We start from the raw sequence: 27789 nt of genomic DNA, 5'->3' as shown, positions 1-27789 counted from the left end.
ATCTACCTCACATTATTTTCGTCACTTGTCAGGTACAGATAAATTTGAAGTGTTCTCTGAATTCTTAATGATTCAAAAAATCATTCTATATACAAAATATAAATGTACTTCTTTATTACCTCACCTTTCCTATTGAGGAAAATCTTCATATCTCTGAATACACAGAACCTTAAACAAATATATATATTAAGGTATTTATTACAAAACACGCAAACAGGTAAAATAAATGTAGCTTTTTCCTAGTTCTGGAAAATGACTAGGCAAAGATGGCAAGCAAGTTTGAGGATAAGAGTAACTTTTCAGAACATGCCCTTTAAGCATAGCTTGACCAAATCACTGTTGCAAGAGTTAAACTAATAAAAAAGTAACCCCAAACCTTAATAAGATGTGTCATTGCATCCTTAAAAAACACCAAATCAAGAAATGATCCTCTTATACATTCATTGTATTGTCTCTGATACATTTGCAATTTTTCACAAAGAAATTCAAAGCTTGGAATCTGGAAAAAAAAATAATAAAATCAGTAAAAAGATTCATGTAGCCCTTCAGAATTTAAAACTGCACTGACATTTTTACAAAAACTTGAGTTCATGTATTGGCCACACGTAATGAGATTATCTTGTTAATTCACAGTGAAGATTGTAGTTGTGTTTCAGCAGAAATTTTCTGCTAATGGTAGGGAAAAAAAGGAGTAAGGAGAATAGAAATCAATAAACTACATTTATAAGGCATTATTAACTTTAACATCACTAATACTATTTATTGCATACTAACCAGAAAAATCTAGATATATCTTCACGAAAAATGTGGTAGGTATGATATGAGTTCAGCAATATAACATACTTAATAATTAAAGGAAAACTTCAGTTCCTAGTACTTTAGGTGTAAAATGAAATACCTCCTCATAAATTTTTGGTGCTTCAAACACAAAATCTTCTGGTTCATCACCCGTTGGTTCAGGCATCTCCCGTAAAAAATCTACAAAATATGGTTCAGCTTGGAGAACTTCTGTTAAGCCTGTATCCACATATTCCTCAATTGCTTTAGTAATAGTCTTATCAAACCAGGCTGTATCTTCAGGAGTAATAAATCTAAAAATCATAGATTAGTACATTTAAAAAAAAAAAATGGTTTCTAGTTATAGAGGGAGAAAAACAGGCAATTAAATACTAAAATAAAATTTGTAACATTTCAAAGAAAAATACGTATTAGGCAACACATATTAGACAACAGTCACAGAAATGGATGAGGCAACATTCACAGAAATTAAATGCTTCCATACTCTAAAGTATAATAGTTAATCACATAAAACACAGAAACAACTTGACTTTCCAACTTTCTCCTAGAAATGGGCAATGACAGACCATTTAGTTTCTCAAATGAAAAAGGATGAAAAAGGTTGAATGATTTCCCAAATAACCATGGCTAAGTGACATTTATCACCTTTCAACCTGCAGCAGAATAGCATAATTTATGTTATTACAGTACTGTCTATGAAACTGCAACGAGATAAGGAATAGTGAAAGGAAGACAGTATATGTCACTACAACCTGACTTGATTCTCAATCCCTCTTACACCAAAATCCATAATTAATAGAGGGGGGATATAGGGGGGCAGGGGGAGGAGTAATGCAGATTGAAATAAAGTCTGCTAACACAAATACTAGTGATGACATTTCATTGTTTAAATGAATGTATCTGTATCTGCTCCCATCCGTAGGTTCAAGATGGTTTTAATATAGATTGAGATCTTTGGCTACTGTGATTATCTGAGAAGCAATCAAGAATGTTACTCAGCAGTAGCTGGTAAACATAAAAGGTAAGAACCGTCTCAACCCCAGGAAAAAGGAATGCCAACTGTGAATGTCAAACTACAGAAAAAAAAAAAAATTTCATCTGTACCTCTTTTCTTTTTCAGTGATACAACTGAGAGGAAAATAGGACACACATAAAAAAGCTGTACACAGTGCTCTGAGTTTTCAAATAAGACAAAGAGTACTAAAGAAGTGTAGATATGTATTATATACTTCATTATCGTTAGAAGTTCTTAGTGATGACATAATAATACCAACCACTATGGCATCTAAAAGCAGCATGGAAGAAGAGACTGTGTGACTATGCTCTCTCTCCCCCTTTCTCTAATACATAACATATATGTACAAATACATATCTTCCATGTGTTTTTAAATTCCCCACAACAAATAAATAATTTAAAAAAAACCCATTTCAGTAAATGTCAGTGATATTGCTCCTAATTTTAAAGCAGAAAATAATACACTCAAAGCTGTATGACACTTTTGCATCAGTGGATATGATCCTAACTTCAAACTAAAATTACAACATTTTCCCCCTTTTTATATCAACAGCACTCTATCGTACATATAAATACATATACATCAATTTCAGGGAATTTGTATGTTTGTTTGCTATATGGTAGTTCAGGCACTTAAAAATATCAGCAATGTTAGACTTTGTAGTGGATTTACACTGAGTAGGCTTTCTCAGATTATAGAGAAATAACTATTAAATTCAGTGAAAACTCTGGCCTTCATTTTTATATTCTTGACAACTGATGGATAAGATTTCCTTTTAGATTTCCTGTATGCATTTTCTGAACTCAGCATATGTATTTAGGGAGAGAAGAGAAAGTGAGCAGGATTTTCAAATTATAGTTCCTCTGGGATATTGGAACTGGTCATAACAGCAATCTTCCTTCCTTGGCTCCTAAGTTTGTTAATTCACCTTCCTGGGGAACATGAGAAGGCATCTGCCTGCTGATTCAGAGCTCTCATGGAAGAAAATGAGGGATTCTAGAAGATACAGATAGGGATGTTAAACAAAACTGGTTAACTATGGTCTATGTTTTGTTTGGAATTGTTTCTAACATTTACTTGAAATGGAGGGAAGCTGTTTCATCCATCAGTTTTGGCAATGTGTAATTCATCTCTAAGTTTTATACATCTTGTTTTCTTTCTGTTTCAACTGAGTACATGCTACAGTCCACATACCAACGTATACTTCAGAGGATTTCACTTTGTCCCTCTTATCTTTTGAAAAGAGAGATGGAATTCCTTACAATTCTTTTATACCTTTGCTCTTCGCTTTATTTTTGACAAGTTACTAGAGTGATAGTGATTAAGCCTGACAGTGCTTGACTACAATGCAATCATTGTGTATACATCTTGCCTGCTACCATGCCAAATCATCTGCACCAGACTGCATTTATGTAGTCGGCATCTTAAAATACATAAAATCCATTTTAGACTTCTGCAACCATGTTGAATATTGAAAAAAATTCTGGTCACAGCAGGTAACTACTAAGCACTGGCCAATACAAGGCCTTCAGGTCTAATTAGAAGCAAAAGCAATATAACATGCCCTTTTGTGTCCATGGCAAAACATTTTTCATTACTTTCACTTTGTGATAGCTTTATAAAGTAAATGCAGTGTAGTAAAATACACATACATATTTTTAAGGGTCAACACTGAACTGCAATGCTTTAATCAATGCATTCATCTTATAAAAATAATGAAGACCCTTCCTCAGGGCATCAGAATAAGAAAGAATTATATTCATGAAAATCCACAGCAGGGGTGGGTATACATGAAGTTTTTACTTGCAGCTACAGTACTACACCTAGAATTTCACAAGAAATTGAAACATTGTAAACACAAAAAAATATTACTGGATCTTTAGCACATACAGCTCATTACTGCATCTGTTTTACGAATATTTTAAAGGAGATTTAGAAGAGATGGGCCATTTTTTAATCATAGGCATGTGACAATTTTTTCTGTGAGGAGGTCAAAGCAATTTTAAATTATTGTCTGTGTATCAATTTAGGACACCATACAATCCTGTTTTTTACAGAGGAACTGGCTGAGTGCAGCCAAAGATAAGTGCAAAAAAAAGATAAAAATGTAGGTTAGAACATAAGATATGCATATATTTTGGAGTTCTCCATCCAATTACTAGTTTGATCTATCAGTATGTAGCATGACATTTGTTGGGATAACACCCTAATGCAGACTGCATGTAAAATAAGACAATTTTTTTTCATATTGGCCTAATAAGGTTTATCATATTAAAAAGTTTTACAGATGTATGAGCATAAAAGAAGTAAATGGCTAAACCTACTAAATATAAAATGCCGTAGTAGTTATACCTGTCAGCAATTACTCTGGTACATTCATGTTTAAAAAGTGTTAGGAGGACAGTGCTGCTGTTGCATTCTTCTGCCTTTATAGTTAACATTCCTTGCCAAATTCTAGAAAGGTCTCGAAGATTGAAGATATAGTGGAATTTAGATGGTGTAGGCAGCATTTTTGTCTAAAGAAAAATATTGTTAATATTCAAAATCAGTAACATCTAGAAGGAATCGAGAATAATATAAATTATAAATTTATAATTAATAACACAAAATCTAACCAACAAAACTGCTGATTTTCCACACATAATACTGTGGTCAAACTCTTTCTAAGAAGTCAAAGAAATCTCATTTGTTTGGCAGCAGGATCTAGCACTAAATGTAAAATCCCAAGTCTTATAATTATTTCATATGTTGCTCTGAGCTTTATAATTAAAAATTATAATTTATAAAGAATTTCACTCCCTCTTCCTTAGCTATAGTGATTAAAGCTTTGGGTAACATGAATAAAACTGTAGGAATTTCCATTCATCTGTCTTGTATACGGAAATCTGATATTTTCTAGACTGTATCTCCAAAACTTTTTTATCCATGTTTGTCCTGTTGTTTTTTATTTGCTATAGATATTTTGTAAAGAATATGTGCATAAATCACACTAACAGGCATTTTGTTCAGACTGATTGTGATAAAGTTTTCCCCATAATTTATACCTTTGTCCACTGCCACAATATTCTGCTCGTTGGGACCAATTTTTGCACCATATCACATACTTCAGGGTTGAATTTTCTACATGAATGAAAGTATCCACAACCAATAATACCTGCAATATGCAATTAGTCTCAAGTTGTAGGATATAATAAGGTAGGTTGTGAGCAAGACATAGAAGTGCTTATTTAAAACATTAATTTGCTTTTAAATTACAGATGAAATAATTTTTTTCACACTTGTCCATGGCTTTTCTGAACCAGTGTAGAAACAAGTGGCAGCAACTGCTGGCTTTTAACAATATACTGTATTGGCAAAGTTAACAGAATTGAGAACTTTAGCAACAGAGGACATTTCAGACAGTACAGAGGTAGAATGGTGACCTACGTAGTAACAGTAGTGCTCATATTCTTCTTATTATTTTGCTTGTCCAAAAATAGAAAGACAGGCATTTAAAGGGGTTAATTTCCCTTCCATGTCACTATTTTTTGCTGTAATACAGCTTCAATTGTTTCACTGGAAGCACTCTGAATTTGGACGTTTATACATTTTAAGTCAATTATGGGGAAAAAAAAATTATACTACAACAAGAGAAAGAATTACCAAAAATTTTGTCTATGGATGCATTGGATGGCAATGTACAATTGAATATACAAAACTGTCTTTTTAAACGTTGGGGAATATCATTACGTCCTCCTCCAGGATGTATCATTGCTGCTATTAATTGTACATCTATAATTGTAGTGAAGTCTCCAGGTTTATCCAAGCTGTACATTCCTTTCATTTCCATCATCTGACGAACGATTTCATTTGTTACCTGTAAGTTTATGTAACTTGTACAAATTAGGAATCCAACCAAGAAAAGAAGAAAATGCATCCTGATAATTTAATTTCTTCTTGTAACTCTACCACTAATCCCTAGAGAGAAGTTTTCACTTGAATCTAAACTTAGATTAAACTGTCTTCCTTAGTCATATAGGAGATCTTGGTTTATGTGATTTTAAACAGCAGGAAATTTCTATCAGATCTGTACTACCAGATAATATCAACAAAATACGTTTGTATGCCTTTGACTGAATAAAGTTAAGGCGATGAACTGGAAAAAAATTGGTTTGTTCCATATTTTGCTGCTGGACATTCAGCTCCAGATGTTCAAATTATGCTTTTCAGTTCTCCCTTTGACCTCATTTGAAGCAAAACAACTAATTCTTTTTTGAAAAAGCAAGCTGTTTATTCTGAAAAGGTTATTCACTCTACAGTCCACTCTACAGAACCTGTACGGATCAGGAGGCACCAGAGTTTGCCCCCATAGCAACTGCTCCAACGATATTCAGCAAGCCGTATGTACTCACATACCCTAACAAAGCCACACAACATGCAGCAGCACACCGATCACAAACCATCATCCCATTAAAAATATTTCAGCAATGTGTTGGGGCCATAGTGGAAGACCTAGTGGAGGTTCTTCCTGTTATTGAACCCTGCCTGGGCCTGTGAGGGCTTTTCCACAAACACAACCACCTATGTTCTAGACTACAGTCAAGCAGCTCAGTGTGCTACTCAATTCTAGTTTCAATTTTTTTTTAAAAAAATGAAGTTCTCTCAACTGAGAGTAAAGAATTGATGTATATTGGCATTTAGGTAGAAGGCTAGATCCCATTTCAGAGACACTAAAAACACATGCTTGGCTTCTATATTGACAAAAAACAGCTCTTCACTTTAGAAAGGAGGAACTATACAGTCTACATAGACTCACTTAGATCCATACTGCCACTTAAGTACAAGCCTACTGTCATAACCAGATCTACTACCCACACTGTTAACAAACCAGCTGGATGTTATTAGCAGCCTTACTCCAAACTGTGAGCCTCACAGAAGCCAGAGAGCCTGAGCATTCAAGAGTGCACAGAGGCCCCAGGTTTCTAATTTGTTATTTACTCTGAGCAAATTAAAAAAAGTAATGTAAACATACTTAGTCTTTATGTTAGAATAAACATTCCAGAAGACCTAGCATCCTGGGCTGGAAATAATTCAGACCTAAAGAACTGAGAGACACTTTTGCCTGATTTTGGGTCTGTATAGGCATATGAATGTTACACAAACAAGTTATAGATGGGCTCATCAAAAGCCAAAAATCTTTAATCCAGTTTGCAGGCCAATATGTTACCCTTGAATTTGGACACAGCATTTATTACTTTCTTCAAGGTACGTGTTTCATTTTGCAGAAAGCTTGTTTACTGGTACTCTCAAATTAGTATCAATCTTGAACTTATTAATATGGCACTTTAGTACAGCAATGCTTTTTATTTAGTCTTACAAAAATATGAGAAAGTAGAGATAATGTCAGATATGACACCATTATCCTACATGTCTCATCAAGTAAATCTAATTTTCTCTCCTTTTTTATCAGTGTACCATAATTAGAAGCATTTCCAATAATTAACACTTAATTAAAATATTGAGGAAGTCCACTGATTCCCATGTATACAAAAAATAAAGCACGACAATACAAGAAATAAGTCGTATTTGTTAAAAAGCAGTTTACCTGATCTCCCCATTCATTGACAAATGGCATATTGATATCATCAATAAATACAGTCATTTTTCTTCCTCCAGGAGGTCCATAAGTACTTCCAATGCGTTTGTCCACATAACTCTCTATTGTCCTCTAATAATTAAAGAAAGTTCTTGTTTTACATCTAACGTACTACTTAAAACATATTGTTAAAAAAATGTTATCGCTTTCTGTAACAGCATTTATCCAGTGATTTCCTCTCTTGGTTAGTAGTTTCATCTTTGATTCATCATTAAGGAACCTTATTCTCCTGTTCATCACACTCATTCCTATGCAATTCCCCAGGCTTAGGACTAAGTCCTGCAACCCACCTCTAGCTACCAGAGTTTTTAAAAAGTTTTCAAATTTGGAAATTATTATTTCATTATCAGCATTGAAACCATTATTATCTTACAGTCAGCAAACTAAAATGACATTAATTTTAATCTGACACATTATCTCTGTATGAAACATTACATCTTCTTGTGAATTGTATTTCAGTCTTCAAACATGTCAGGATTAATGCAAGAGAAACTGCTATGAGAAAAGAACATAAACAGATCAGAAGTTATGAATTCTGTTGCATATCCTTTTTTTTCCCCTCTTGCTTCACAAATCAGTATGAAATAGTGGGAAGATAGCACAAACGTTTTGAGAAATGAAGGATTAATCAAAATTGTATTAATTATGAGCAAGCTAGAATATCAACAAGCAGAAATCATATTTTCATCATCTACAGCATAATTTTTATAAATATTGGACTTATTTAGAAAGGCATTTAAGAATCTCCCTTCCAAAGGGTTGCTCTGGAGAGGAATGGAATCTGATTTCAGAGAGATGATTGTCATGCACTATCTGAAAAATACAATTGCATTGGATTTCCCTGAGCTAAGCTCAATTGTTTTATACTTGCAGTACAACTGCAGATCATATAGAGGCAATTTAGATTTCTTTTACAATGATTTCCCAAATGTCTTCTAAGCTAAGTAATGCAATATTTTAACATTTTGGTGGCAATAATCTTTTAACACTGAGTTTTGAACTAAGTAAGAATCAGGATGCAATAAACTAATAAGACATTGATATGTAATTAAAATATATCTTCAAAGTTCTACAGCTCTACAGTCTTTCTAAAGGTACTTGGAACATAAACAATGGCAGAAAAAATACTTTACAAGCAAATGTTTTCCTTAGACAAATATTTTTTTAGTTTTACAAGCATAAACATCATCCTATAGGAGTAATGTGGCATGTGCTGTCCTACAGATAGAATTATTAATAGCATTTTTGAAGCAGATAACAGATACAAGGTTTGTCCAATGTTCTTGTCCTGTTTTTTTCACAAAAGAAAATAATTAGCTGAGTGTTCTAAGACAAACACATATAGAATATTGTTAGCATTAATGCATCATTTTGGAGATATGTGATTAAGGTGAAAAAGAGAAACTGCTAAGAGAAGAGAAGCAATTACATAACAAATTAAGAAATTTGTAGCACATCTAACACATCCAAAATCACCCAATCTTTCAAATATCCTAAGAATGATGACTTAAAATTAAAAAAAAAAAAAAAAAACACAACAAAAAAAACCAACTCAAACTATTTTGAGTGTGGCTCTTTCAAGTATTTAGAAACATTTTAACTGTTTTTCTGCTACATCTCTCTTGGAAATCAACAGATCGAGCTATGTGTTCAGCTAGCTAGCCGAAAATAAAGAGCATATCTTCTGAGGTACTACAGGACTGTAGCAGAGACAAGACACAATAAGTTCCTTTCACAGACTCTGTACGAGAGACGAGGAAGTCTGGGTTTGTTTTCAAGACAGTAATGTTCCAGGGACCCATAACGCACTAAGTAAAGGACACTGAGACAGAGATACTGACTGTTCAATTAATCTTGCATGCATGAAAGGATGCCTGCCGTATTCCGTCTCAGTTTGATATAAACCATGGCCAGAGATCTTATAGATAACAGAAAAGCCCAGCAGGTATTCTGCGAGTTTGGAATTTTAAAAAATTAGGTAGTTAAGCCATTAATTTTCACCATTTTCTTAACATTTACATTAGCTTCTAAAAAAAAACAAAAACAAAAAAACCCCCAAAAAACTGCTTGATTTTGCGATGGAGTTTGTAAGATCTCCATGAGCAGACTTTTCAATCAAGAAATATTCCAGGATGATTACTTTATCCTAGAGGTGGATTTTCACCATGAACTCATTGCTTTGAAGAGGTAATGAAGATGATTCAATTTACAGGATCACATCCTAGGAAATTAGTAGCATTGAATCACAGCACAGTGATACAAATCATACTTTCAATCACTTGAAAAAACTATCTGTAGTATTTGTTTCTGTTTATATGGATTGTTTAGCAGTTATATTGCGAAAGGGAAATCTCTACAAAGCTGCCTTGCTGGAGGACCTTAAAGATTGGATTTCTGATGCTGTAGTCACTCCTGAGCTGAGGAAAAAAAAAAAGAATCAGGGAAAAACTGAAGAAGTATAACCAAAAATTTTCATTAATCTAAAATGAAAAGGCAAGTCTTCAGCAAAAAAATGGATTCTTAGAATTCCGTAATGAAAAAGCACACAGCAATCATAAATATATGTATCTCTATGTGAGTGGCTGTATTCTGATCTGCAAAAATTATTTTTTTACAGAATTTTCTGAAGTGTTTAAGTGACTTAGAGGAAAAAGATCCTTTAGACTTTATTTCTAAATCACTTCTTTTATCATCAGAATTAAGTACACTTGAAATACTTAGCAAGGAAACAATACACAAGAATTGCTTAAAATCTATGTTTTTACCTGAAACATAAATGGTTCTGTGGCAGATGAAAAGTTTAAACATTTTGACAAATGCTCTTCTGGGTCATACTTCTTCACATATGCCTTAACCACGACTGTCTTTGCAGTCCCCTGTTCTCCTGTGAGCAAAACTGCCTGTAACAAATATTTAAATCATGTAAGTAGTATCAAAACTTATAATTAAACATGCATAACAGACCTATTTTAGAGAAAGGGATACTTTCTGTGTCTAATTTTGAATGATATATTATTCTGGTAGGTTTTTCCTGTGTATCCATATGCAGTGACTCTAAAGGTCTGGAGAGACATGATGTAATGATAATTGCAAGTAAGAATAACAGATACTGAACTGTGTACAGAAGTCTTAACTGACCCAGAAATAGCTATGGCTTTATGGTAAATGTTAGTAAAGGTAGGAAACAATTAGATGGATAAAAGGCTGTTGGTTTCCACCTTTTAGAAGCTCCTCTTATATTTCCTTATATTGTCTAAAATACCGGATTCAATCTTTTTCTCTAAATTGAATGTGCGAGGAGATACATAAAAGTGATTTGCAGTGAATATTGTATTGCTCATGTCCCCCGTTAGATAGGCCAGTGAAACTGGTATGAGAGGAAGCAATTTAACAGTGAAATTCTGAAAAAGGAGCTGAGAACTACTCCTAGTTAACAGCAGCAAAGGAAAATAACCTGTTTTCAAAGCAGGCAGTTATTCTTCAACTTTCCTCAAAAGAACACTGATTCCTATCCACTCCTTCTCCTAAATTGGAATTCTAAGTCTGTTACTCAGGTTCCCCAGCCTAATTGTGCTGACATAAACTGACTTAGCAAGAAAGTCCTTCTGGATCCTTAAAGAGTCTGCGTGTCCTCTGACAGCAGTATGTTTTTCAGAATTGGAACCAAACTTGACCTGAGCTTTTTGTTCTGAATTTCATCAACTGCCTGTCATGGACATGCTTGATTCTTTCTCTTAAACATCCATGGAGGAATATGAAAACCAATGCATGTTTTTCAGAATACTTTTAACAAGATGATTTTTCTTGCATAGGGCCTTTAAATCACTTAGTCAGGATATCAAGGTTTGACAAAGCAGATTCTAGGTTAGGATGTTCACAAAACAGTCAGAAAATCTTAGAATTTTTCCCAAAATTTGTTTCCCCTTACTGACTGTTTTGTTATTGGAAACAAACTCCCTTTGGATGAGAATATAATTATTCTGCCTCCTTATCTCTGCAGTATTTACAACCGCAGCATTTGATTCTTCTAATACGGCACTTTTGGCTCTTACAACTCACACTATCTTAATGTATGCCTCACTATATGTATTTCTATTTTTCAAAGTATTTTTACTCCTCTTTGATGGCTTATTCAAATTAAAGGTGCGGAAAATTCTTGTTTCAAGCTGATATTTTGATAGCAAGTATTTTATTTCTGCTTTCTCTTCATATTGTATATTAAAAAATATACATATAATATTATGTAAATTATTTTCTGGTTAATCTGTACACTAAGTGTCATTTCCCTGAAAAAAAATAAAAACACAAAGCAAGCAATAAACGTGTCAAGAAAGAAGAAAGTCTTCTCTGGTTTCCTTCTTATATTGGTAAAATCTTAATCAAAATCAAAAAGTTGCTGAATCAAAGGATTAATACTTCTTTCCTTTCTCTTAAAGCTTTTATAGAAATCTCCCATTTCAGCTTATGAAAGTAAGCTAGACAAGAACCCTTTTCCTTTTTTCAGACATGTAAGAATCTTTTTTTTCTAGCTTTTCTAGCTTTCATCCTACTTATGTTTTTGACAGATGGTATGATCTTCATTATTATATCCACTCCATGAAAGGAATTTAATCAGTTTGCAAAAGTGAGTATGTATTTATTTATGATTGTGAGCACTGAAGTTGATAATGCAGAAGATTCCTTGCAGGAGATTTGAAATGCTCAGGTACACCTGACTGGCTTGCTTTTGCTTTAAATTAATGCTCTCTAAGAGATAGCCACAATGCTACAACATAGTCTCATTCTTCACCCTGTTTTTGAACATCAAAGTGATCAATTAACCATGATAACACAGATGATAGTAATAAATTTGCAGAACCAATAAGTGAAGTCAGCTGTAAAGCATAACTTTGGTTTCATCTTGTAATTCAGCTGTAGCTGGAAATAAAGGTCATGCTGCTGTGATGTGATCCAGGAAGAAAAAAAAGAAGAAAAAGAGAAGATATTTTTCTATCATAGTTCAAAATGTGATTAAATCAAACTTTACCAAATAACAAAAAATGCTTGAACACAAAGCAAGCTGACTGCTTCCATGGAAGGAAACATTCCGCTCAACAGGGAAGCACAGACAAGTCCCATTGCACACTGAACGATAAAACTTTTCTACTGAAGAGAGGAAGGTACGAACCACAGAAACACTGAATTGTGGAAAATGCCAGGTTTCAGACTCTTTTTGGAAGATTTCAATGTTTGTTATTTCCATTACAATGATAGCCAAAAGAATGTTCCTGGAAATATAATAATATCTCTGATGGCATTAGCATACAAAGATTAATTCTTTGTTTCCAAATATAAAGATTTCACATGTTTTTGTAATTTGTGTCAGATACGACAAAGGCACAGCCACATAATGGCCTCTGGAACAGTTTCATCATACCCAATCAACAGGTTTTCAGTCCAAATCCCAGAATTTTATAGAAAAAAACCAGATTCCAGCACTGGCTTATGCACTTGTGGTTTTTCTAATATTGGCTCCAGCTACTAAGAAGGGAGTACCTTGACTTATATTTCACAAGCTGAAAGAGATTTCCATAGGAAGTTGCTAGGGTTATTAAAAGCATTGTGCTAAAGCAACATAAATATTTTTCAGATCTTCCTCTGTTTGAAAATAGGCCTAGATATATTTTAATAACTATTGTTTAACGTCAAAAGCTATGATACCAGATTGGTTCTATTGGTTAAAGCTGTATGAGCGTTCTCTCTTTTTCTATAGTTGTGTCCAGTGCTATTAACTACAGCTTTCTTAACGAGAGGAAGAAGAAAAAAGAAAGAAAAGAAAAAAAAAAAAGAAGAGTGAAAGCTAGGAATTTCAGGTTTTTAGTGAACTGCCTTGTGAAATTTATGTTCCTTGTTTCCCTAATCTGATACAAATCAGAAAAATTAATTTCATGTAAAGACTAAGAACAAGTTTTTATGTCTTTCTCTGCAAAAAATGACAGGTTGTTGGAGTTAAACTTTTATGACAAAAATTATTTTATAAAAAGGATATTTTAAACATTTTGCCTACACACAGAAATAAGCAGAGGTTCATGTTAAGAAAATAATAATAGAGCAATATGTATATAATGATGCAAGCAATGACTAGATACAGAATGTGAAGAATGATTACAACTCCCAGTTACTTTATAAGTAAGTTTCTATTTATTTCATATAATAGGTATGTGCTTAAATAAGTAATCCTGTACTTACTTTCCGTTGTTTTGCAATTGTGTTTATCAAAAACTGAGTTCTGGTATTGTCAACATTTGGAACCAGAATAGAGGTGTAGTCTGGGACACTATCTGTTGGATAAACATATTCCTGAACTCTTTTACTCCAGTGCTCCCAGTCACCTGAAGTGACCAAAAAAAAAGAGGAAAATATCTCACAATATTTTGTTAGTGGTCAACATTTTCTTAATACAAAACAAAACAAAAATCCTAGATGTTATGGGTGAAGTACTACAAAGTATAAAAAGGGATAAATTTTCTCAAATCTAGCTAAAACACACATAACAAAAGACATACTAAGTCATGACCTCTAATCAGTCTACAATCCTATTAAATATACACATATTTCTTAAATTCATATATATCTATCTAAATAAAAAAACTCCAAAGAATGTTTATGTAGAAACTCATTGTCACACTGCTGGTGAAAAATTATAAAATGTGAGAATACAGATTGTGTATGTGTACCCTAAATCAACACTGCTGATGAAAAAAAAAAATCTGAATTTGGATACAAGAGAAATAGATGTATTCATGTGAGAATAAACCCTGAAGGAACAGTAAGTTGTCTGTGAAATTGTGTTATTTAAACTATAAATCCCTTGTGGAAGATATCATGCTATTAAAAATATCAATATTCACAATATTCAATATATCATACTATTCTTACAGTTTCATAAACTGTAAGATTTATTACTGATATCAGTATAATAAATAATAAATAATTAAGTGGAATTAAAATCAGATTATATTTTTTAACAAAAAATCTGTGAGGAAATGAAATATAAAATTAATATTCATTTAGGCTAAACCAGCCTAATTAAAAACTATATGCTGATTAAGGTAAAAGAAAATAAATCTGTAAGAATGAAATTTAAAACGAAATAAGAAAATGTTACCAATGAGTACTCTATCACTTGTTACTGACTTTTTACCTCCACAGAGGCGCTGCATACAGAATCCTTGTTGCTACTATACTGTCATCAAAAATCTCTACTCGTACGATTGCATAATAAAGACTAAAAGAGTAATTTTAAATTTCAAAGAAGCTATACTCAGTTTTAAAATGCCAATATAAAAAAGGATGTTAGTGCTTTTTCTTACCATAATCAGTAACGAAAAACTCATACATCGTTTGACTGGTGCCAGGGGAGATTTCTGGTAAGTCTAATGTGTTATCATGAGCTCTAATGAAGGCTTCAAGTTTATCTCTACTGTCCAACTCCAGAAGGGCACCTAAACTCCACATTATTGCAAAGCAGAACAATTTATGCAGATGAAATATAGTTGATAAACCACCTTCTTCCTTTGATGGAATCAAACCTTCCAGAAGATTAATAGACTGAAAATATTTAAAAATATTATGCATTAAGAAAATATTACATAATAACTTTTTCTTTTTATACATATATGCACATGCATTATTTATACATATTAAAACTTTAAATCATAATTTGAAAATCAATACATGTTAGCAAAGAATAGTATAAAATTCAGAACTACAAACCCAAGAAAATAAAGATATCTATGTAAAACTGGTTAAAATTTTCAAAGTTACTTAAGTAATTTGATCATCAACTATCCTTTTAAATTATGCCTATATAATAAATGTCATTTAAGAGCTACAGTAACAGAACAGCTTTTTAAGGGATTTTATAAATGTCTAGTGAGAGATTCAGAACTCCAAAAAGTAGGTGGAGCCTAGCCATTTCTTTCCATCTTTAAGAATGGAAGAATTTTCAGCATCTGTCTAATGTATTTATCTTAATTATGGTCAGTTAATGCATCTATCACATTAACTTCTATTTTGTCTTAAAAAAAATTTAAATATCCCATTTTATGATTGCTTCACTGTGTTTCTAAGGAACCAGATTCCATAAATCTACTAACTTGCTATCTACATTTCTGTGATGTCGCTCATGAAGCCAGATGTTTGACTCACTTAGATAACATCACTCATATTCCCTTTCTATACAAGGCAGCATCAAGCACATTGTCTCAAAATAGGTCTTTTTAACAGTGAAGCAGATTTTCAATCAGCTCTTGGAACTAGTATTCTTTATGCTTTTGTAGATCTCATACTGGAAGTGGGAAATAGTGCAGTACTATATAGTTTTAACGCAGCCTAAAGGACCTAAATAGTTAGAAGACTTTTGATTACTTTAAAATTCAGTTTAATTAATAGTGATTAATCTTTTTTTTTACACATCACAATGTTAAAATAACGTCACTTCTTTTCTTTGGAAGACAATCAATTTATCTAATTATTTCCAGGACAGGCTATATTCCAGTTTATCTGAACAATATCTTTTTGTTCCCTCAAATACAAGCTCAAGTTCAAAATTTCCCATGATGCTCTGGGTCTTAGCAATATTCTGTAATAAGTTTTTGTAGAAAGAAAACAGAAAAAAAAAACTGATTTGTAAAACCACACAAATGGTTACAACAAATCAGATGAAAACTTCAGCTTGCCCAGCATCTCATCTGCAAGAGTGACAAAAAGTCGATGCTTAGAGAATGGTGAAAACAAAGGAAAAATTGTCTTGGCTTGTGGTGGTAGTGGGGGTGATACTTCCTGCTGGTATTCTTGTCAGCTTGGGGCTTTCTGAACCAAACACACTTTTTCTGGGTTTAGTAATCTTCTATGTTTTTTTACACCCTGAAAATGTCAACACTGGTCTTGAACCTACATAAACTTTTATCATCTATAACACCCTTTATCAAGACGTTCCACAGGTCTGCTATTCATGGAACTGAACAGTTTGTTTTCTTCCCCCTGTGTGAACTCCTTCATGCTTATCTTCACTGAATTTCATTTGCCATTTTATTACCTATTTATTCAGTCTCATAAAGTCTGTCTACAGCTCGTCATGGTTAGCTGTTTTGTCCTTACTACCTTGAATAATTTAGTATCATCAGTAAACCTCTTCACCTAAAACTTTTCCAAATTGTTCATGAACATTTTGAATGGCATTGGTATCCACAAAGGTACCTCAGGATCAGTGGTAACCTTTGTCCTTCGTAAGAACTGATACTCCAATCACACATTTTCTATCTTCTAGTCAGTTATTTATATAGAAATAAACCTCCTGTTTTCTGCTATGACTGCTTAGTTTCCATGTAAATCCCTGGTAAAGAACTTTGCCAAACACCTTTGTTCCTTCATGCAGACCACAGCAATCAGATCTCCTTTAGCTACAAATTTATCGACTTTTCCAATAGGCTTGTAAGGCAGGATAACCCTAAACAAAAAATGTGTTGAATCATCTAAAAGAAATTATATTTGTTCACCTAAAGAGGTAGGCCAGATGATGGTAAACAGTCAAAAGAAAAACAAATAAGTAAAAACATTAGGAAAAAAAAATAATTCAGGAACAATACTGGAATATACATAGTTAGAAATTCAGTGGAAATTATAAGGAGGAAAGCAAAGGTGAGATCACTTTTTATATAAAACCATTCTGAAGCTGTTGTAGATGAAAAAACATGAATGCTAACAAATGGCACATAATTTGGTACATGTGCATGTGTGGGTGAACATCAAAGCTGAACTTTAGAGGTCAAGTACAAGTTTGCTATCTGGTAGACGCAGCTGGTTTGAGATGGTTGTAAATTTTGAAAACACCTGACCTAAACAAAAGTGGCACATCCTGAATCCCACAATTAATAAAGAGACATAAGACAGAACCACCAGTCAGGAGGCTGATAAGTTACAGTGCTTCTGCACATAGACCATTGATGGCAAAATTGGGATCTTACAGTTCTGCAAAGGAGAGGTGGTGTGGAAAAGAAGGGTCCCCAAATGAAGTGGTCTTGGGGGACGGAGAGGGGCAGGCAGGAAGATGCCTAGAAAGAAGAAGGTGAAGATCCTGGTTGGAGGAAAGATCCTGGAAATGGGGGAAGATCCTGGAGATCAGAGAGATGCACGTAGACAAATGCTGGATGATGCCAAGAAATCTTGTGAAGTAATGGCCAAACCTGATAGTTGCAAGCAGCTGCACAGCACAGAAATCAACACAACATTTTGCCCTACCTTCCCACACCAAGAATTAAATCCTTACTGGGAATGGAAATCAAGACTAAGTGAATGTAACACTGGAGAGGGGAAGCAAGGGAGAAAGTGAACCTGTGAAATGATTAAGCAGAGTAAAACCTCTGGTCTCACTGAGATCCACTAAGGGTTATTTACTCTGTCACACCTGTGACAGAAAGTTATTAGAGATTATAATTCACAGGAATAAATATTCAATACAAGTTAAATCAGGGAAATATTTCCCTGACCAAGCAGTATGTGTAGAGCACTGACTTGCTCACACTTCCCAACAAGCCCTAATCAAAAATAACATAGAAACTTCTTCATGGAAGACTTTTCCTGGAACTAGACAACATCAATTCAGTCAGATGTTTCACAGAAGAAAAAAAGAAAATTATATCTCTAAAAATTTTGTGCATAGCACATCTATCTTGTTTATCATCATAAATTGGCAAGTTAGTTTCTGCCTGTGGACTTCATTTCTATAGGTATCCTAATTCCATTTGATACTGCACAGTTAATCTTTGCAGCATTTACTGTGGCTATTAATTTGCAGCAAAATATTTCAAACCGTTGAAAATCTGAAGCTAAATCCCTAATGAACAGTAAAGAGATATTGGGTGCAAATTGACTAGTTTAATATTAAATTGAAGTGTTATCCAAAATATTATCTTGTCTACCCTCTGATTCAACGGCACTACTGAATTTATTATGAGAGTGTCAATATAAAACTGAGATTACATGGACAAATGGAGAGTCTGGAGACTTAGAATCTGCCGATGACAACAGACTCATAAACAAATCAGCTGGAGACATGCAGCATAGGACTGATGCTTCTTGCCAAATCTACCAGATATATAAATTTATTATTAACAAGTCACTGATAAAGTTTGGACTCCACTCATGGTAGAATTCCAATTGATAAGAAGGTACTGGCAAAAATTACTACATTGACCTTGGAAGAGCTGACTGACAGAACCACGGCTATTACATCTGGAGATAAAAAGATAATTAGAATTATTCTTGACTCTCTCTACTGACACTACCAGTAGGGTTAGACTGACCCTTACCACAATTTGTTTGGTATTAAAAGAACTGGAATGAGACCACTAGCTTATTAAACGTATGCTTCTGAAAACTTACTGAAGCCTGCAAATTCCTGTCAACAGAAGATTAGCCTACATATGAAGCGATAAAGAGAAGTAAAGGTTTTCTTCTGCACATCTCTAACAGTTCCCCTTTTATTGCCCAAGAAACAAATATTGAGTCTGAGGTTTTCTTTGTTAGGAAATGATGTTTTCAAATTAAATTTTATTGCTATCAAATGTTCTCTTTGTCATTTCTGCCCACTTACTGCAGTCAGTCAATTCACAGAGACTTACACAGTATCTGTTTTACCTGCATAATGTAGTTACATTCCAGAAGCTCCATTTTTGGATTAAGGTTTAGTTTCATATATGTATATGCTGGTTCAAAAATTCTATCGTACAAACTTTGTAAAACTTCAGCTTCTTGAGAAGAACGTTTTTTCAGCCATGCCTGAAAAACATCCACAATATTTTTCTGTATAAAATGTATAACAAGGTAAAGTTAGGAGTAGCCAGCAATGATAATCTTACTTGCAATATTGGTCTCCAGCTGAGGGCAGAAGAACTGATGTAGACCATACCCATTCGAGAAACTGTTGCTGGAGAGGCATTCTCAATGTTATGGACCTCAAATAACAGTTTACATGTAGGGCACATAGGAATTCGATCTCCGTTTGCTAGAGTGAGGGTCTTGTTATCATCTAAAACTGAATTTAGATTTTCAATCCAGATTGCATCTACAGGACCATCTAAAATCAGAAACACATTTTCACCTGGAAAAATAATTAAAATAGATGCAGTTCATATCACCATGCTGAAAGAGCAAGAAAATAGGTTTACAAAAGATGAAATTAATGTATAAAAATGTATTTTATTTACTGTAATTTCTGCCATCTCCATGGATGCTCACTACTGTATAAATTGCACACTTAGTTAAGGAACTATATTTGAAACAATTAGTAACAAATGAGGGCACAAGTATATCTTTATAATGCTGAACATCTGTGGTGAGATAACCTTGGCTGGCTGTCAGACAGACACTCTCACTCCACCTCTTCAACAGGACAGAGGGACAAAATAAGGTGAAAATGCTTGTGGGTTGAGGTGAAGACAGATAACTTACCAACTACCATCACAGGCAAAACAGAATCGACTTTAGGGAAAATTAATTTATTGCCAATTAACATAGACTTGGATGGTGAGAAACAAAGACAAAAAACTAGAACTACTTTCCCCCTCCCCCTTTTCTTTCTCCAGACTCAATTTCTTCTTTCCCAACATAATCTAACTCTTAGTCCTTCCTTCTCCTGTCCCATCCTATGCCGTCCCCCACTCTCCCCCCCATCCTGAGTAGCACAAGGGGGATGGGGAATTCAGCATTTTGTTTATAAAATAAGGGTTCTTTGGGCAACTAAACAAGAGGCATTGAATATTCACAAATACCATTTAGGTTAATTAAAATGATCATCACTCATAAATTCTGACAATCTAATTGTTTTTCTTGTATTTTGAAACAAATATAGATGAAAATGCCTAAATTTTGGCAATGAAATTTTAAAATTCTGGATTTGTTTTGAATACAGAAAGTTTCCAATAGAGAAAACATAAGACATTTCCAATATAGAAAATTCAACTTTCTTTTAAAAAAAAGAACTTCCTTTTAGGAAGGTTCCCTAGAAGAATTCCCTTTAATATAAATCTTTTTTTTTTTTTTTTCAGGTACAAATGAATCACTGTGAAAAGGAATTTCAGTATTCCAATCCTAAAATACTGAAATATAAATATGGGTATAAAACCCACAGAAACCGACATTATTTTAAAGCTAATGCAATTAGTACAAGTAAATCTAAAATATAATTTATCAGCTTCCAAATAACACATCTGCACTGTAGGACTGAAGTAGAAAGGAAACTAACAATTTTTTAATGTAGATACACGACTGAAATAATAAATTTTTAAACTGCTGCTCTTTCTTGAGAAGTGAACTGTAACCTCATCTATGTTCTCTATAGTTTCTCTCAAGAGGGAACTTCACCACATATGCAAATTCAAGATGATTTTTTTCAGAATATCATACAAGAGGTATTTTTATGATACCACACACAAAGTATTCACATACCCTTTTTAGCTTTCAGTGTTTTCCTCCACAGTGTAGAAAAGATTCCATCTGTCCAATCATTAGTTGCAGCATCTAGTTTTCCAAACATTTGAGGAGCAGTAATAGCTTTGGGGTTCATCCGCATTTCTCTATGAGGTTGGCCACATTCTGTCAGTGCTCTCATTAATATAGTTATGACCATTGTTTTTCCAGATCCACTAGGTCCAAGTGTCATCAACCCATGACGTACTAGAGAAGTTTCATACAACTATTAAAAAACCCCAAAATATTTTAAGAAATATATGCTTTTGGAAGATTTTTGCTTGCATTTAATACATTTGATAGACAGTGATTATAAATGTATGAGATGATACACAAATTATGTGCTCAGACTTGAAATCAGCATGCATTTACTGATTTTTAGTGTTTTATGGAATAGTACATACCTTCATATCCTAATCTAAGCACGAAGCAAATTTACTATAAAACAGTTTACAAAACTAAATCTTGCCTAAAGTTTCAAAGCAACTGAAAATAATTTTACTAGATTTTAAAAATTATTTTCTGTATTATTTAAAAGGAAAAATTAATGCAACAGAAGAATGACTAATGACTACAGTGCTAAAATACCGGAGTATATGAAACAAACACAGGGACACTTCCTACAGGATTGTGGATGGGTTTAGGTTAAGGACAGGTTTTTTTTCTATTTTTCTTTTAATACTAGCTTTAGGCTTGCTATGGAAGTGGCAGGGTCTGCCTACACAAGTATCTCTTTTTGAATGAAAAAAAAACAAACCTTGCAACTGAAAGGAACAAAAAGGTAATGGTCATCCTGGATGACAGAACCTTGTAAGAAAAAGCACATACAGTTGCGTCCTCTGCAAGCCAAATGTACCAGTCCAGGAGGAAGATCTACAGGCACCACAAATCTAAACTAAGATCAAGTCCACCACGAACTTGACAATTTCAAATTTCTTATTCCTAGTGGAAGATGGAATTTGTTAAGGCACGAGCAATCTTGCTATGATCAGCAATGTTAAGCCGTAAGATGATGAATGTGACTTTAAGCAGGATGGCCTTCTATGGCCTTCTATGATGGGGTTACAGCGTCTGTGGATAAGGGAAGGGCAACCGACGTCATCTACCTGGAGTTGTGCAAGGCTTTTGACACTGTCCTGCACAACATCCTTGTCTCTAAATTGGAGAGACATGGATTCGATGGATGGACCACTCGGTGGATAAGGAATTGGCTGGATGGTCGCACTCAAAGAGTTGTGGTCAACGGCTCAATGTCCAAGTGGAGAACAGTGATGAGTGGCGTTCCTCAGGGGTCAGTACTGGGACCGGCACCGTTTAACATCTTTGTCGGCAACATGGACAGCGGGATCGAGTGCTCCCTCAGCAAGTTTGCTGATGACACCAAGCTGTGTGGTGTGGTCGACACGCTAGAGGGAAGGGATGCCATACAGAGGGACCTTGACAGGCTGGAGAGGTGGGCCCGTGCGAACCGCATCAAGTTCAACAAGGCCAAGTGCAAGGTCCTGCACGTGGGTCGGCACAATCCCAAGCACAACTCTAGGCTGGGAGAGGAATGGATTGAAAGCAGCCCTGAGGAGAAGGACTTGGGGGTATTGATTGATGAGGAGCTCAACATGAGCCGGCAGTGTGCGCTTGCAGCCCAGAAAGCCAACCGTGTCCTGGGCTGCTTCAAAAGAGGCGTGACCAGCAGGTTGAGGGAGGTGATCCTGCCCCTCTACTCTGCTCTTGTGAGACCCCACCTGGAGTGCTGCATCCAGCTCTGGGGGCCCCAGTACAGGAGAGACATGGAGCTGTTGGAGCGAGTCCAGAGGAGGGCCACGAAGCTGATCAGAGGGATGGAGCACCTCTCCTATGAGGACAGGCTGAGAGAGTTGGGATTGTTCAGCCTGGAGAAAAGAAGGCTCTGGGGAGATCTAATTGCAGCTTTCCAGTACCTGAAGGGGCCTACAGGAAAGATGGGGGAGGGAGTGTTTATCAGGGAGTGTAGTGACAGGACCAGGGGTAATGGGTTTAAGCTGAAGGAGGGTCGATTTAGATGAGATGTTAGAAAGAAATTCTTTACTGTGAGAGTGGTGAGGCACTGGAACAGGTTGCCCAGAGAGGTTGTTGATGCCCCATCCCTGGAAGTGTTTAAGACCAGGTTGGATGAGGCTTTGGGCAACGTGGTCTAGTGGAGGGTGTCCCTGCCCGCAGCAAGGGGGGGTTGGAACTAGATGACCTTTGAGGTCCCTTCCAACCCAAACCATTCTATGATTCTATGGTCAACAGTGTTTTTCTCCCATTCAAAAATCATGCTGATCATCAGTGTGAAGCTGTGTGAAGGACAATACAGATTCAGCCTGAAGAATGTGGAGCAAAATCTTCTGTAAACTAGGTGAAGCCTGAGCAGAGCCATAAATATACCTCTCGTTTGATAACAGAGACATGATATTTTAGTTGCTGTGAAGTAACATAAGACAGAATGTTGCCCTTTATAGAATACTGTACAGTATTGTATCTTTTGCTGTCATTCAACAAATCACACAGCAGTTTTGTTTAAGCTATACAAGTTTGGAAATTTTCATAAAGCTGGTAATAAGCACAAAAGTCAAAGTCCTTTTCTTGGTTTACATCTAGTTTCTTTCAAGATACTTAGTTCATAAGAATCAATGATGTAGTTTCTAATTTAAGACTGTACAGCCAATGAAGAAGTCTAGCACTTCAAGGCCTGCACTTTCAGAAAGTCTCTATTCCAAGGCTGCATTTCAGAAAGTTGCAAACATATTTCCATAGTGTATAATGTTTTTAAGTGTCAGTTGATGGAGCTATACTCCCAAAATTACAAATAAATGCTTCTATAGCAATACCATTTTCAGCCATTAGAAATGGTAAAGATTATTAGTCTTAACCATTAACAGTGTTTAACAATTATCCAAAAAGTAGAGATACGTAAAAGATGAAAATTAGAAGACAGCATAATTCTTCTCTGGCTGACAAATTTTACAAAGCAAAATTCAATTTCATCAATTAATGAAATAAAAAAAATAATACTGTATTTCACTAATTAATGTTACAAGCTCAATCCCAGTGAGTAATATAGCAAATAAAGTAAAGCTGATCACTGTTTAAAGCATAGTATTACAAGTAAAAGAGTTCACATCTTGTTGCCTGCATGCAGAAAAAAAACAAAGCAGCAGAGAGCACAGGAAACCAACAAAGTCATAATGTTTAAAAACATCATTATTATCAATAATTAAAGTATGTTCTCAAAAAAGAGTAGAATAAAAAGCATAAAAGCAACATAAAGCAACGATGCTCTAGTTACCTATCTAGCTTGTCAATTTATAATTGTTCAGTGAAAGTCTATTTATTTCTTGAGTTGTTAGTTTGATACATTTGTTAAGTTTGCTCTTCAAAGAAGGATGTGTATAGGGAAGTGTGTTGGCATAAAGATCATCAGAACATGAGTTAACTGTCTTTAATATTAAATTCAAAGTTAGTTGCAAACATGACTGCGTATCAGAAATACAACTATCAGCCATTTAAATGTTATGTTGGGGTACAGGTCCAAAAAGCCATTTAAGCACCTTTTTTCCTTCGTATTAAAAACTACATACTCTTTAATCAACAATACATCTTAAAGATTATTCCACACTAAACACAAATTTTCATAATCCAAAGTTAGTTTAATCATTAAATCATTAATTTACTAAACATAATGTCTTACAAATATTCTGAAGTCAAAACAATTTCTTGCAACACCTTAACAATTTTATCTCTTTTTCTTTTCAATCAGAACACAGTCCAAGTCTAAAGAGCTTGCAACACAAGGTAAACAAAACATACTACACTTCTGCCAAGCTGCCAGCACACGGGGTCTATTTCTCTATTCCTAAAGTGCCAAGAACCAAGTGCTATTCATGTCAAAACTAAGCAACTTTTTGTTTTATGTAAACAACATTGCAACAAGTTTTTCTACACAGTCTCTTGTTCAGATTCTATGTATTTTCTCACTCATTTTTACTAAAACTTTTGCATGCAGGTAACAGAGGGATACATATTCCACTTAGGTGGGGTCTTTCCACAGTATTCAGGTGGCTAATGCCCTTCAGAAGGATGCTAGCTTTGAACACTACAGATACAAATTGATAGTAGCTGGGCTTGTTCGCTACTTGTAGTCTAGAAAGCTTCTAAATCTCTTTACAGCTTTAATATTTCAATCACACCTGTCCTTGAGAGAAATAATTCCCTTTGTATGCCAGTGTCATTCTTGTTACTGACACGATTTTTGGTTCTTTCATTTTATAGTACCTACATGCATGTTCAATTTTATGCTTAACCTTGTTACAGACATATATGCTCTATGCATCCTTACGCTTCAACTCTTTCAACTCAATACATATAAGCTGGATGATTACCCAACCAGTGTATAGGTTCTCAAAACTTTGAGGAAAAACGAAACAAACCAACTTTGTTTACTACAATGTCTGATTAAACTCATCATGATGACTCTTCTTCATTACAGAAATGTATTTAAGTCAGAAATACATACCTCTTACATTTTTCTTTGCCCTTATAAAGGTCTTTTAGCTCTCTCCTCCTACTTAGCAGGAGTTGTGCCCTGGCTGTGTTTCTTCTCACTCTTTAGTTACTGCTTTGGCCTTCAAAATGCCTCACAATTCATCTTATGCCCTACTGCCCCTACTCTGATCTAAGAAACTCATGTTCAGAGACCCACACAGGTGCCTTGCTTCATTCAGATAACTTAGATGCACAACCATATCTGGGAAATGCTGAGTTAATAGCATGCTTTAAGTTATTTTTTCCTCTTCTGGATAATTTAAAGAAATAAAAACATAAGTCCCTTGGATTGGTCTTCCTTAGTGTGGTGTACGCACAACCTTTGTTTTTTCACCATATTAGAAGCACAGGTCCTTGAGTGAGACAGTGGTTTAGCTACTAACATGGTGTTCTGACTCCTGTTTGTTAAAAATGTTTTGGAAAAAAAAAAAGAATTTTTACCTGAACAAGCTTAAGATTCCATGGTGGATGGTTAATTAATCCTGCTTCTTCAACCTGATTAGCCACTGCAGCCTGAAGCTCAGCATAAGTACTACTGTCCAATTGCAATCCCGGAAAAAGACCATTGATAAGACTGAGAAACAAAGGCTCATCTTCATCTATCTGAAACAAACAAAAAAAAATTAAGTGCTTAAATATGATTATCCAAAGAATGTTCTCAAACAAAAATTAATCTCTATTTTAAAATAATAAACAGTAAGAATATATTTTCTAACTACAGATCACAGCCAGGACAAGCCAACAGGACAGCTCACTACAACAACAGCATTTTGATAATGTCATCCATATGCCATGTAAGAAATAAATTCAAAATTGAAAGAAATTTCCCAATCAGTAGACACTGGAATCTATTTGTAAAATAGATTTGTAAAACACCTGCAGCATACACAGGAAAGAACATCCTATCTGGAAAGAAATCTTTAAAAGTCTAACTTAGTGGATACTCAAACTATTCTGTTTATTTACTTATGGTACAGTAGTCAGTCTGTACACAACTCAGTATGTAAAATATCACACTCACAGTTAAGCCATTATTAAACTATTTGAACTTTTGCACCCTGAGCACTGTTTTCAGGTCTAATAAACTCTCATTGCTGTTTAAGAATATGATGATTACCATGTTTCAACTTTTAAAGGATGTTTGAGATTTTTCCCTAATCTTCTACAAAACCCCATGAAATATCTAGTAGACTTGCCTATACATGGTGCTAAAATATTAAATTAGATTCTTACCAGCTTAGAAAGATTCATATCTCTTAGCCCTCTCATAACAATACTTAATTCGCTTTCATTTGGCCTGGCCCTCTTTTGAGATCCAAGAGTCCTCAGTACTGAAAGGATATTCCTCAGACCAAAGTCATAATGGACCTAGAGAGTGGGAAAAGGCTTATGCATCACTAACAAGTTCTCTAGCTTTATTTCACCAGTACACCAAACTTCTCTTGCATGTTGTATAGTACAGTTGCCCTGCCTGGAAAAGGTAGCTAAAATAGTAATTGTTGCTGCTGTTAAGGAATTATTGTATTAAAATAAATGAAGGATATTGAGGATATCTGGGGTAGGGGGGCATTATAAGGTTTTTCTTTTCTAATTTAAATTGAATTGACTTCACCATTTATAGTGCCATATTGAGATTATTCTGTAGCCTCTCCACAGCAGGGTTCTAAAAAAATAAGAGTTCCTTCCAGACTGGGTCTTTCCAACTAAGGCAGCTTAAAGCCAGGACCTCAGATCAAAGCAGTGCTATGGGGACAAAGGCAACTTAAACTCACGGCGTACCTCCTGCAGTTTCTAATTTCCAACTACGTTCTCTAGTCCGAGATAATTCTTACAGAAAAATAACATCACCAGGTTAATTTTTACCTGGCTGCCATGTTTAAGCAGAGAACCTCCTGCACTTGCAACCACGAACTGCCATCCTTTAACAATTAAACAAATGCATGTATGGGACTACATACACATGAATTAACATGGTTATTTGTTTAAAAATTTTAGAGAGATTTGTTTGAATTATATTTAAACTACTTCAATATTTTGTAAAAAGTATAAAACTGATGCTTCAAAAACAGTCTCCACAACCCAAAACCTAAGGGGTTGTATTGTGTAAATAGAAAGACAAAGAGGAAGGGAATACATAACAGTACCTGCTTAGTGAGCTGCTCCTCGCAAAGTTTATAAAGAACAAAGAATTTCTGAGACAAGACTACATTATCAATAAATCCATAACTTGCAAGCTTAACTCTTATAATTATCTGAAATACAATTTTTTTT

At 34.6% G+C, this 27789-nt stretch overlaps 1 protein-coding gene across 1 annotated transcript in view; it reads right to left on the bottom strand.

Annotated features, from left to right (window-relative positions):
• Nucleotides 1-27789, bottom strand: part of DNAH8 (dynein axonemal heavy chain 8) — a 144945-nt gene that overhangs the window by 54960 nt on the left and 62196 nt on the right. The window contains 15 exon segments of the mRNA XM_075750088.1: nucleotides 377-499; nucleotides 899-1091; nucleotides 4167-4330; nucleotides 4859-4968; nucleotides 5457-5670; nucleotides 7399-7521; nucleotides 10215-10349; nucleotides 13678-13820; nucleotides 14802-15039; nucleotides 19129-19269; nucleotides 19350-19591; nucleotides 20938-21184; nucleotides 25960-26121; nucleotides 26752-26886; nucleotides 27663-27770. Coding sequence (XP_075606203.1) covers nucleotides 377-499; nucleotides 899-1091; nucleotides 4167-4330; nucleotides 4859-4968; nucleotides 5457-5670; nucleotides 7399-7521; nucleotides 10215-10349; nucleotides 13678-13820; nucleotides 14802-15039; nucleotides 19129-19269; nucleotides 19350-19591; nucleotides 20938-21184; nucleotides 25960-26121; nucleotides 26752-26886; nucleotides 27663-27770 — 2478 coding nt within the window.

Source organism: Balearica regulorum, chromosome 3 (assembly GCF_011004875.1).
Source record: "Balearica regulorum gibbericeps isolate bBalReg1 chromosome 3, bBalReg1.pri, whole genome shotgun sequence".
Taxonomy (NCBI): Eukaryota; Metazoa; Chordata; class Aves; order Gruiformes; family Gruidae; genus Balearica; species Balearica regulorum.
The sequence above is the reverse complement of the archived record's forward strand: the minus strand, read 5'-3'. Positions and strand labels throughout refer to the sequence as shown.